General features: G+C 39.1%; 3 protein-coding genes across 3 annotated transcripts in view; 2 read left to right on the forward strand and 1 right to left on the reverse strand.

Moving 5' to 3' along the window:
* The window catches only part of fancm (FA complementation group M), a 46,764-nt gene extending 44,240 nt beyond the window's left edge, over positions 1 to 2,524 (reverse strand). Inside the window, exons 1-4 of the mRNA XM_072458395.1 lie at positions 1,737 to 2,524; positions 1,488 to 1,660; positions 919 to 996; positions 292 to 450 (exon numbers count right to left, since the gene is read on the reverse strand). Of these exons, the coding sequence (XP_072314496.1) occupies positions 292 to 450; positions 919 to 996; positions 1,488 to 1,660; positions 1,737 to 2,472 (1,146 nt within the window). The 5' untranslated portion in view covers positions 2,473 to 2,524. The remainder of the gene's footprint in view (positions 1 to 291; positions 451 to 918; positions 997 to 1,487; positions 1,661 to 1,736) is intronic.
* A 292-nt stretch (positions 2,525 to 2,816) lies between these two features.
* iqcc (IQ motif containing C) lies at positions 2,817 to 6,685 on the forward strand. Its single transcript, XM_072457836.1, has 5 exons — positions 2,817 to 2,902; positions 3,225 to 3,368; positions 3,807 to 4,161; positions 5,690 to 5,811; positions 6,550 to 6,685. Exons 1-5 carry the CDS (start codon positions 2,861 to 2,863, stop codon positions 6,583 to 6,585), a joined length of 699 nt encoding a protein of 232 aa, XP_072313937.1. The 5' UTR covers positions 2,817 to 2,860; the 3' UTR covers positions 6,586 to 6,685.
* A 405-nt stretch (positions 6,686 to 7,090) lies between these two features.
* On the forward strand, positions 7,091 to 12,387 carry dcdc2b (doublecortin domain containing 2B). The gene is made up of 14 exons (XM_072457668.1): positions 7,091 to 7,324; positions 7,464 to 7,759; positions 7,980 to 8,031; positions 8,907 to 8,977; positions 9,908 to 10,039; positions 10,132 to 10,266; positions 10,394 to 10,433; positions 11,178 to 11,243; positions 11,319 to 11,478; positions 11,550 to 11,659; positions 11,834 to 11,896; positions 11,977 to 12,075; positions 12,143 to 12,220; positions 12,290 to 12,387. Exons 2-14 carry the CDS (start codon positions 7,476 to 7,478, stop codon positions 12,359 to 12,361), a joined length of 1,362 nt encoding a protein of 453 aa, XP_072313769.1. The 5' UTR covers positions 7,091 to 7,324; positions 7,464 to 7,475; the 3' UTR covers positions 12,362 to 12,387.
* Positions 12,388 to 12,397: the final 10 nt, after the last annotated feature.

A 12,397-nucleotide genomic window follows, 5' to 3' on the forward strand; every position in this document is an offset into this window, starting at 1 on the left:
TTATTTTACAAGATAGTTGTAGAGAGAAATAGGGAGAGATTTGGCAAATGGTCCAGGCGGTGGTAGCAATTTCACATGTAGAATGCCCTCATCCACTGCACTAACCCGGGTTACAGTTACATTCTACTATAACCGCAGTGTGAAACAGGATGTGGCTTTGAGAATATTAAACCAGTCATGAAGCAACAGAAATAATATATTAACAGTATATAATATAATAACAAATTATATATTACACTGCGTCATACCAATGTAAACATATTTACTACTATGGTGAACGCTTTAACATACCTGCAAGTATCGCGTTTGGTATTCAGAAAGGGTCTCTCCCAGGGGGACCACCATTTTGTCCAAACTGCGCTGATGGGAATGGGCCCGGATATCAGGGCTTTCCTCTGAACGAAGCTCAATATGAGAAATGAGCAAGTTGGAGATAACCGACTGCACAGACTGTGAAGAGAGAGAAAACTAAATAAAGTACATATTTTATACAGACTGCAGTGACCCTCTATAGGCCATAGCAAATACAAATACTGAAAATACATATTTAACCAATGTATTATATATTGCCACAACCCAGTCAATTTAACATAAGAAAATCTAACAAGTCACAAACACCCTTTACCCATGGGTCACAGAGTGAGAAAAAAATGGTGGTGGTGTGAGGGGCCTTCCCCTGAGCAGCTGTGGCTATAGAAACAGCTTACAACCATAAAGTATGTAATGAATTAATGATGTATGAAATCATAAAAGTGATTTTGAGCATTATTATGAACAAAATTGAAATTGTATTGATAAGAACCATGTATTCTACGTGTTCTAAAGTATTAAAAATCAAAACCTGCACAAATTTACTGAAAAGCGTGCCTTTCTATAAACAAACACAGGAGTCAGTCAATTATTTGCTGGTGCACTGACCTTTGTGTCTCCGCCTGGAGTGGCACTCAGAGCCAAAATCCGGAAATGTTTGGTCTGACTGCCAAGTTGTCGTATTACCTGAGCAACACAAGTGAGATGTCAGTTGAAACAATTGGTGTGTGGTTATTATTGTATTATTATTATTATTAATAATTTATTGTAAGCAGTAGATATCACAAAAGTGGCACAACACTGCCCTCTAAAGGCCGTTTTAAAACATGAGTGAACCACATCTAAATGACACAATACACAGTACATATTTACCACACACTTGAGTGACGTTGGTAGCCATTTCATAACTATGAAATGAACAATATGGGCCAGGAAGTGTATGATAGTGATGTCATGATCTTCAGGATGATTAAATAATAAAAACTCATCATGGGCTTGTAAACAGTCTTTGTTTTTCATTACACTTCTATATAGCAGAAAATAAACCAGAGGCAAATGTCCATCTTAGAAACTTTATGGTTGCCTAAAAGTAGTACTAAAAGTATCTTGTTCAGAAAGGTGAACCCAAATTAGTTCAGTTAGATTGTGGCTTTTGTGGAATAGTAGAAGCGTTGTACCTGACAGTAGGCATGGTTTCCCAGAGCTTTATGAGCCTCATCGATTACCACACACTTGACTTGCAGAGCTGGACACGTGTCTCTGGACAGGTCATTCACCATGACCTGAGGAGTGAGGAAGAACACCCGTTTGTTTCTCCACACCTCCTGCCTCTGCTTTGCTGCAGTGCTGCCTGTGAAGTATTGCACCGTTATTGACAGGAAAGGCAAAACAAGTCAGATGGCTAAGTACTTCTGAGGATACAATACCTGTCAGCTCTGCCATGTGTTCCTGTGGGATTCCCATCACTTTATAACATGCTTCAATCTGTTGTGCCACAAGAGGTTTGGTGGGAGCCATGAAAACAATCTTTCCTGATGGATACCACCGGTAAAAGTTGTACATGACAACAGCAGCAATGAAGGTCTTGCCTAAGCCGGTTGGGAGGCAGACCAGTGTGTTCTGAAAGAGCGAAGCCTCTGAGATCTTCAGCTGGTACTCCCTGATGGGCAAGTTTGTGGGGTAGATCCATACTTTAGCTGATGAGCAGTCAAACCCAGGGAAGTCAGGATACCTCTGTCCACAAGGAGAAGTGAGAGGCAGTGCACTAGACTCTGCTTCTATGGGGTTGTCATCTCTACTAAAGTGTGTATTATTAAGTTGCAACGACTTTTCAGCTTCATGGACAGCTACCACCATCAGATCATCATCATCGTCATCATCCAGTAAACAAAAAGTAGAGGTAGATGTTCCTGCACTTACTGGACCTTCTATGCTGTAGGATGATCCTTGTCCTATTTGACTCCAAAGTGAGTTCCTCTGAGGCTGAGCAGGTCTTCGAGCGGTGGTCTGGGAGCTGCTGCTGCTGCTGCTGCTGCTGCTTGGAGTCGCCTTGCGCCGGGCTGCGGCTTTTTTACCCTCCTTTTTAGGCGGAACAGCTTTGTTTTGAGACTCAACAGTTCCCCATGCTTGAAACAGAGTCCGCTGGTTTGCAGCACCACTCATCTCCAGAAATTATAATGCAGCATTTAGACACAAACCCCCCATTGGATAAGTAGCATTACCTCAAACAAAACATGTGTGGATAGCGTTTCCGCTGGCATCTTTTCGAAATAAAAACAAATAATATTGTATCTGCACATAAGCGAGTGTCTAAGTTTGCAGAACATCAGCACGGAGCAGAACTGCTGTTTTGTGTTCTGTTCACACGACTTTAAATAGTCAAACCCTTCAAATCTGAAAATATACACAAGGAAGAGATCATTTGAGTTTTAGTTTTTGAGTTTGACCCGGAACAACATCAACCGTTCATCTCCCGCTCTTCGGTATTACCGGTTCATTGTATGGATCTGTTATGACTCGCTGCTGCTAGCGCTGTCCTGTTTCCATAGCGATGGACAGGCGCAGACTGGACAGGATCTTCACTCATTTGCAGGTAATCTTCTTCATTTAGCAGAAAGTCACAGCGAATAATGACTTACCGCGGGACTCCAACACCTCGATGTGTGATCAGAGCTCTCTCTCCATATGAAGCCCATTGCAGTGAAGCCCATTACAGAGGCTTCTACAGTGTCCAGTCATGTGTCCAGTCATGTGTCCAGTCATGTGTCCAGTCATGTGTCCAGTCATGTGTCCAGTCATGTGTATGTGTCCAGTCATGTGTCCATCATGTGTCCATCATGTGTCCATCATGTGTCCAGTGCACTTTAGGTTTAGGTAAGTTAAAGTTACTTCCTGGTCTGTTTGTGTGTTCACAGGCACGTGCACGAGGATACCTGCTGAGACACGAGCTGCGCCGTGCACGAGAGGATTATGAAGACATTGTAAAGGAAATAGATGGAGATTTGCACTGTTTGAAATGGATCAAAAGAGCTCTGGATTTCCCTCACTTTACGGACGCTGTAAGCATTCATTTACTTTATATTAAGAGAAAGTTTGGTTCCCTCTAAAGTTAAAACCATCACAGTAATTTGGCCTGTCTGGACTACACTACAGTAACAAAAAATATGCGAAAACAACAGTCAGGCTTAGTATGGCACATTATTAGAGAAGAAATTGGCATTGGCACAGTTTTTTTTTTTAACAAGAATTGCGATTAGATTTGCGATTTATGTTTTAATAATTGGATTCTGTTCAAAGTTTACATTTAAATGCAAATTAACCAACAGACTGAAATAGGCCTATGAAAACACTTGTATTTCAGAGCTTATTTGTAAAGATTTAAACTATAATTGGCACCTTTTTGTAGATCCTCTATCACATGTTTTTGTGTTGACATGGACTTTTTAAATGTAATGTTTAAAATCTCTATTGATAACTTTTTCTCTGCTTTTTCACAGGACAATGCCCTTTTCCCATACAGCAAATCTCGTGACAACTTTGAAAATTCCAAATCGGAGCCCACTGACAATAGTAAATGTTCGAGTCGAGCAGAATGTGGTTCAAACAGAGAAGACGACTGTGGGGGTCTTTCTGAGAAGATGGAAGCAGAAAGGGACATTTCACAAATCATGGCCTCTACTCCTGACCCAAGAGACTGCTTTCCCGCTGATGTTCAGAGCAGAAACCTGCCGACCGGAGGAGATGTTGTGGTGAGAGAGAGGGATGCAGGCGTGAAGGACAGTGCAGGGGACTCTACCACTGTCTGGAGCAGTGCAGATGTTGACATGGACTCTAGTCGCTCCAGCAATCCAGGTAAGTGCAGCAAATCTATTGATGTACAACCTGATAAAGCATGAAAAAAACTTTGTACAGGAAGGATTATTAATTGTAATAATCATACTAGTCAATAATTCAAATACCGGTAATCGTGTATTGATCATTGTAAACGTTATCTAGACTATTCAGACTCTAAAATGAGTGCCAAAAATATTTCATAAGACATTGTGAAATAAAAAAGGAATAAACAATATCTGATTTTCATTGATGATACACTTTATTGTAAATATTCTCCGTCTATAAGCCTTCAATGAATTACCACATTTCAACCTTTTATTTGGTTAAAAATACATTTATTTTTACTTTTTTCTTCTTCTTTCTAGCTGTACAATATATGTAACCGTTTGACTATGCAGGAAAATAATTGCTATCTAGTCGACTACTAAAATATGGTAAGAGTGTACCGGTTCTTTCTTTTAAAAACATGTCATAGCACTGTCTGGATCTAACTGGACACACAGAAGATAAAGACCAATAAAAAAGATAAAATCACATATAAACTAATTCATAGTGTGGAAGGTAAACTAAGTCTTCCGAGTAGATTATTTATTATTGGGAAAAAGGTGTTACTTGGTTAAAAATATGAAACCTTATACACTGAAATAATACCACCCACTTGACACCATCTTGCTGATGTTAAAACCTCTTCTACTTTGCGCTCCAAAGCCACTTAGTACTACCGGTAGTTTAAATCTAATTAATGCATAAGATTGACAAATGCTCAAATAAAAAAGCCTTTGAATGGCCACAGAAGTCCAGTCCAGCATTTGGCAAATCATAAGACAATAACTACTTGGATTATATACATTTCTTTAAATAAAATAAGTACAAATAAATCAAATCAATTCAAATCAAATCTATATAAATTATATAAACTAGTTATTAAAATTATATTTAAAAAAAACATAAAGGACATAAGGTTTTTTCATGTTTCATCTTGTGAGATTATGTGCCCTCGTGTGCAAGAAAATCCCCTTTTTTCACTCATGTAAGTTATCAAGTAGATCTTTTCTTAGACGTCGTTCCTTTTGTGTTAACACAGCTGGACATAAACATTGATATTATTGAAATCATCTCAACACAATATCTGGCTGGTAGAAAAGTCACATGAACACTGGCCTCTATTACTGTCACTGTATTTACAGAATTTGACCGGCACATTTTATCGCACAAATTAGATTGTGTTAAAAAACATAAGCACTAATTCTTACTTTACAACTTTAATTACATTTTATTGGCTAAAGCAGCTATTCAGATGTCGAATGATTAATGCGATGCTTAATTTATCCTAACAAAGAGAAGAGTGACAAAGAAATAAGCATTTTATGGCATTCCTGGTGAAGTTACACAAATGATCTTGCGTGTGTTGTGCATGTGTGTGTGTCTACATGTCTTTGTTCGTGTCTGTGTGCATATCTGTGTGTGTGTGAGTGTGTGAGTGGATTTAACAAGCTCTCATGTCGTGAAGTGGCCTTATCAATCAGACTGGATTTACTGCGTGCAGATCCGCAGCAGTATTGCTTGGCCCGGGATGTGCCGCGGACCCCTGAAGCCCTCCATGTCCATAGAAACACACTGTCCATGGAGCTCCTGTGGCTGCAGCAGGCCATCCACAGCCGGAAGAAGGTGAGGGGAAGTGTTTTGTTTGGGTTTATGGTTATTATCTCTAATTACTGGACCGTTGTGCGTAGAACAGAAGCCAGCACAAATATCCTCTTCAGCGCAGATTTCAGGGTTATATTTCTATGTACCGTATGTACCGTTCATGGGTTATGAGAACGGTTGACCTTCTAAAATAAATACTATTTTGTTGGCAATTGGCAATATGGCAAAGGTCCTGAATTTTCATCATTCTGAAACTGAAATAATGAAATCAAGGCTACTTTTATGCAGTTATTACAAAGAACAGTGAGCCATTCAATTTATATAGAGCAATTTGTTGCATCTAAATAACAATTATATGTCTGTGTCATCTGAATCAAGAGCCTTTTTGTTTTTCTCTGCATTTGTTTAGGGATTTCACAATAATGTGAGAAGAAAGATACAAAGCCAGATAAAAAGTACTTTACACATAGTTTGATGTTTTTGGAGTATAGATTAAACTAAAATGACTTATTGTTGCTGCCTATTGTTACGACTATTATTATTACGTATTTTGTCACCTAAATAATCACAATTAAACCAATAATCTTGACATCCCTAGAAGCAGCATATAATACACATTTGACAAACAGAGTAGCACACTTCGTACTCTTTCTTTCTTATTAGTAAGCAATTTTAGACACTATGACTTGTGTATATAATTGTGTGAAAGTAATAATGACTACCACCGTTTAATTGCCGCTGTTTCTGATTCTTTCCCAGTACCTGTCGTTGAAGAATGAGCTGAGTGTTTCCTGACGGCAGCAGAACTAAAGGCACAAGTCTAAAATGTGTCTTTGGTGGTATTAAAAAAAACACTATTTATGTTACATTATGGAACAAAAACAATGTAATAATGTATTTACCGTATATGATAATAAAGAAACGTCCTTTTACATAACCACTCTTTGTTGTTATGTTGTACTTGATGTAAATGGCATGTTTAGTTGCACTGTACACTAAAACAAGCCTGTGCGGTGGCTTTTTGAAGCTCAAATTTCACCAAAGACACACAACAGGTGAATAGTATGACAAAAACTCCCTGGACAGTCCTGTTCATCTGCTGTTTCATCCACTATTGAGTCTACAAAGTACTCTCAAAAGTTTGCTCTATTTTTGACATGTATTTATTTGTTTAGTCAAGTCACAAGTTTAGCGAAATTTAAATTATATCTTATTTTGATCCTGAATAATTATCTAGTACAGCCAAATATCTTATTGATCCAGCTTATTAACACACTGCCCCCTTCCTCTCTCGCCTTTCTCGCCTCTCCGTGTCGGCTTTTGTTGTGGTTGCCGCCGATGGGGTTGGCCCACAAAGCCAGTCATTGCTGTTCCCCGCTGCCATGGCAACCAGGAAATACTCTGAGCCGTCAGCCGAGTATGTGCACAGGAGCAGAACGTGGCGAGTGTGGTAACGGTTAACTGTTAGTCCAGACGGATCAACGCAGCAGAAGGAGCTATTTTCACCTTCATCCCACTGAATTCCTCCTCACCTGTAAGTCTTGTTGACAAATGCTGAATTTCTTTCTTTTAATTGAACATGTTATTGTTTTGAGCCTTCTTTTTTTTTTTTTTACTAACTTTTTTACATCAACATTTCCACATTATCACTTGTTTTTTCTTCTCGTAAACAGCCGCTTTGTGCCATGGCTGCCGGCACGGCCACTTCCATTCTCCTGCCTCCAGTGAAGAACGTGGTGGTCTACAAGAACGGAGACCCCTTCTACAGCGGCCGGAGGTTCGTGGTGAACCAGCGGCAGGTGTCCACCATGGAGGCGTTTCTGACCGAGGTGACCCAGTGCATCGGGGCGCCGCTGGCCGTGAGGAACCTGTACACCCCCAGGCAAGGCCACAGGGTCCGAGAGCTGCAGGAGCTGAGGACGGGAGCGCTGTACGTGGCGGCCGGCTTTGAACGGTTCAAGAAGCTAGAGTGAGTACGACTATGCTCAAACGAACCTCTTTAATATCTGATATCCGAGTTAATGTTTTATCATGGAGCTACATAAACATAAGCTTTCTTTTATTCAGTCTCAATACACCTCAGCAGTTCTAAATCGTTATATCTTCTTGCTTCAGTGTTTGCGTGTCATTTGGATCGATCACAGCTTTATTGAGATTTACTTTTAATATTTGCGGCCTTTTCTTTTCAGTTATGTCCACGCTGGTATGAAGAAACAGCCGGCCACCCGCGAAGAAACCCAGGTAAGCATTTACTAATCCAAATGTAACCCAGAGGAATGCATGTCCAACCCACAAGCAATGGACCTTTGTTTCACCAAGTATGACATTGTTCCAAAAATAACAACTGGTTTATTTTTAATTTGTGACATGATGCGTGATTGTGAATTATGTTCTTGATTGTTGTATATATTGCAGTTTATATCCATGTCTGGTATTATCAATACCAGCTCAAAGATGGGCAAAAGGTGATTTTTTTGCAGCACTGTCTCAGTTCGATTTCTACAACATAAAGAGTAAATGTGTGTGATTTGGTTTCAAAGTCGTAACGTGCTTGTGTTGTGGTTACTGAGGCAGAAGTGTCTCCCTACATTGATTCTACAACACAAACGCTAGAGCAAGGACTACACCTGCTGTAGTATGTGTCATTACCCGAATTAAGAGGTATAATCTACATCAGTGTAATTATAACGAGATCAGTGCAGCTTGAAGCATCGATCTCGCCCTGTTATGTCACGGCTGCAGTCGGTAATGTGAGTGCGCATTACAATGAGCGCTTAACTCAAACAGAAAAGTCTCAAAGTGACATCCGTTTCCATGGTTTCGGTGCCTGAGCTAACACAAGCGGAATATGCAGAAACTGATGTTTGATGTTATGTATGTACAAGCGAGCCACATGCAAAGGGTTACAATCCACATTTTTATTTCAAGCTTGAAAAATAAACAATAATTGTAAAATGTCTTTCATTGGTTTAGTTAGTCCTTTGTATTTTTAGACCTGGATTCTGCGTCATTCCCACGTTTTATAATTAGATTAGGGGATTAAATATTCGGAGACCTTTAAATCAATGCCCTTTTGAAACTAATCAGCATTGATTTGGTTTTATTGCTTCTTTCAGACTAAAGTCATCCAAAGGCCAAATGTTTCAGCCAAATGGAGGAAGTTCATTCCGATCCCCTGCATTATACAGTGAGTGAAAGCGCATCGTTACATTGGACAATAACTGAACAAACTTGTGTAAAAGTGCTGTTTCTTGCTGCTAAGCCCACCTCAAACCTGGGTTAGCTGTAGCACAGGTGGGCAATATATACAAACGTAGATAATATTGTGAATGTTGTTTGAGGAGACGCTAAATCAAATGCTGCAAAAAGAGCTGATAGGAAATAAAAATGAAGAAAAATACAGCTGACATTTCCACTAATTAGTGATTTTAACCTCAACTATTATATTACCATTATAAAGGTGCACTATGTAACTTTTCCTGCTCGTCTCCATGGATATTGTTACTTCTTTGCCTGGAATGTTCCATGATATAGCTTTAAACGTATCCATGTTTGTATTTATTCAACTGATTTTCTTGCTTGTCGTCTTTTGATAAGTGTAATCTTTATCTGGTCTCAACAGACTCTAAAACACATACTTAAAGGAAAACAAAACAAAGAATGTGGCTTTATTAAATCAAAATGTCAAAAATTCAATACATAAATCCTTGTTACACTCATAAATATTCTCCAGTTAGAAACCTTCTGTCTCCATGTTTCAGCCTTCATTTGGTTGATGATATATTTTAAAAGTCTCAACGTACAATAAAAAATAATTGTTTGACTTGAATAACAAATTATTGCTGACTAGACGATTACTGAAAAAACGTTTGTGAAAGCCATACTTATACTTGGAACTTATACTTAAATACTTGGGAAAAACATGCATTCTTACTGTGAGCGGGGCACCTCTCCACAGAGCGGGCATGTAACTTGGTGGCGTCACCTGCTTGTCTCCATGGAGATGGATGCATTCATTGCCATTCTGTGGAACATTCAAGGCAAAGCGATGACATGACGAGCAGTTACACGGTGCACCTTTAATATGCCATGACAGCATATTTTCATATTCTCTTAGTGTCTTCCGCAATGGAGATCTCCTGTGTCCACCATTCCGCTTCATCATTCCACGCAACGTGCAGCAGGACTTGGAGCAGATCCTGAGTTTAATCACAGCCAAAGTCAGCCTACGAACCGGCGCCGTACGCAGGCAAGTGGGAAAGTAGAAATATCACTAAAAAAGCTTGATAACTGGAAAGGGACTAATATAATAAACTCTGTCTTCCCATTGCGCTTCCACAGGTTGTGCTCTCTAGTAGGAGTGCCCGTGTCCTATGCCTCTGAGCTGGAGACGGGCCACTCGTATGTTGCTGTGGGAACGGAGAGATTCAAGAAACTTCCATATGTGGAGCTGCTTGTCTCAAAGGCTGTCGAGAGGTATTGTTATGCTCATCTGTGCGTTGTGTTTACAGGCTGAAGGGCTAATGGCCGTCAGACACAAGAGACGATTTATGATCACACCCAGTGCCCTCTGTCCTCATCTTTTGTCCTCTTCTTTTTGAAGGCATTACCCAGGGAAGAGGCGGATGCTCCGGAGGAATGAGGTACTTTCAAATTTGCCTCCCTATTTTTTAGCATCCTGTTTTGCACCTGCTTTAAATTAAATGCAGTTTTAAGTATGTAAATGGTGTTTTTTAATGTAATTGTAGGACTTAATTTGGTTATCTTACTGTGTTTGTAATAATGGACTTTTATTACATTCAACCTGGACAGACTTGAACAGACAGTCAAATGTCATCTCTAACATCTCTAAATCTCAATGGGTCTTTTCTTTTCTTTTTTAATTTAATTTACATTACATTAATAATAATAATAATATTCATATTATTATTATTATTAACAATAATAATAATAATATTACTATTAATAATAATACTACTACTATTATCAATAATAATATTATTATTAATAATACTACTATTGTTATCAATAATAATGTAAAGTACGGTGCAAAGAATACATATGGCTTATGTTCTGCTGCTTTGGTGAAGGTCTAAAACCCCAAGATGAAGAAGGGGAGTAAAGATAGCGATGACAGGGACAATACTAATATATACGAAATATATACTATAAACTATATAACTGAATATACTTAACATATAATTCCTCAGTCACGTTCTTTGACATCTACCATTTTCTATTTTATCTTTTTATTTCATATTTGAAAAAGCCTTGACACACCTCACATTTGACACAGCTGCACCATTAAAGGTCCTGGTTGCATGTTACACTTCAGCTTTAGATACAATAAGGTCAAATGTTTTTTGTTGTTTTGTTTGTATCGTTAGAACAGAAAGGATGCAAATGGGACAGAAGACCAATACAGCGACTCGGCTCTGCTTAATTCACCAGAGGTCGTAAGCACCACAAGGCTATGGCTTTTCGCTTCAAGATATTAGTTACTCATCTCTGTGATGGTTTGTTTTCAGTCCAACGACAGAAGAGTAAAGTCGACCGGAGATGAAGCCACGCCCCCACAGGCCTCGCAGCAGAGATACAGAGGAGAGGGCCCAGAAGATCCATCAGTGTTCTTCTCCAGACCCGCCATGGTGCGCAAAAACAGAGCACGTCCACGTAATAATGGAGCAGGTCAGGACCAGGGAAATGGCTACAAATCTGCTTTGGTCATAGACAGTGTTGGAGATGTTCTTGTCTTCTAGCTCGGCACAGCGTGTTTGAAAAAGCGGGTCGGAGGATGAGAGAGGAGGTGCGAGGAGCAGAGGAGGTGGCAGAAGATGAGAACACAGCCACTGAACTTCCCATTGACCAGGTCTGTACATTGTGATGGAAAAGAGTTTCATTATGAGCAGTTACAGAGCAAAAGATCAATGCAAAATCAGTGTAGTGAAAGTCAACTACATGTCTGAATACAGTTAGAACATGCTTTAAGGTATATGAACAAAACTTTATTTGAACAACTTAACTTAAAAGCATCTCATTTCAGAGAGTGGCAGAAACGGTGGAGGACGAGGAAATAATATCTGCAGAGCCTCTGGATAGAAATCAGGTGTCAATTCATTGATATACTGTATTTAATACTATATATATATTACATTTCTGATCATTGTAATTCATATTTGTGTATAGGGAAAGTCATCTAGAACAGATGATCACCAGGAGACTTTTGAAGATGCTGAGAACAAAGTTAACAAAGTCAGAGATTCAACAAAACATGAGAAAACACAGGTAGACTGATGCTAATACTACTGCTTTAAAATATCAATCAATATTTAACTCCCACTTCTCTTTAAAGAATCTGGACCAAAAGGAGACCCTTTCAAAATCAAGACCTTCATCTCAAGAAAGACTAACAAAATCTCCAAGATTAGAGGTAACTCCATATAATACTTAGAATATAGTGTGGTTATGTTTTCAACACCATTTTTTCTCTTTTCCATAGAATCCAAAAACAGGAGAACAAAAGCACCATCCTCAAGACATCGTGACAAATGGAGTTATTATCTCATCTTAGTGTCCAGCACTGAACAAGGGCTTATTTTTGAGTGTA

The sequence above is a fragment of the Eucyclogobius newberryi genome, unplaced genomic scaffold, assembly GCF_026437365.1.
Source record: "Eucyclogobius newberryi isolate DKJ021-1_F unplaced genomic scaffold, fEucNew1.0.hap1 SCAF_21, whole genome shotgun sequence".
NCBI lineage: Eukaryota > Metazoa > Chordata > Actinopteri > Gobiiformes > Gobiidae > Eucyclogobius > Eucyclogobius newberryi.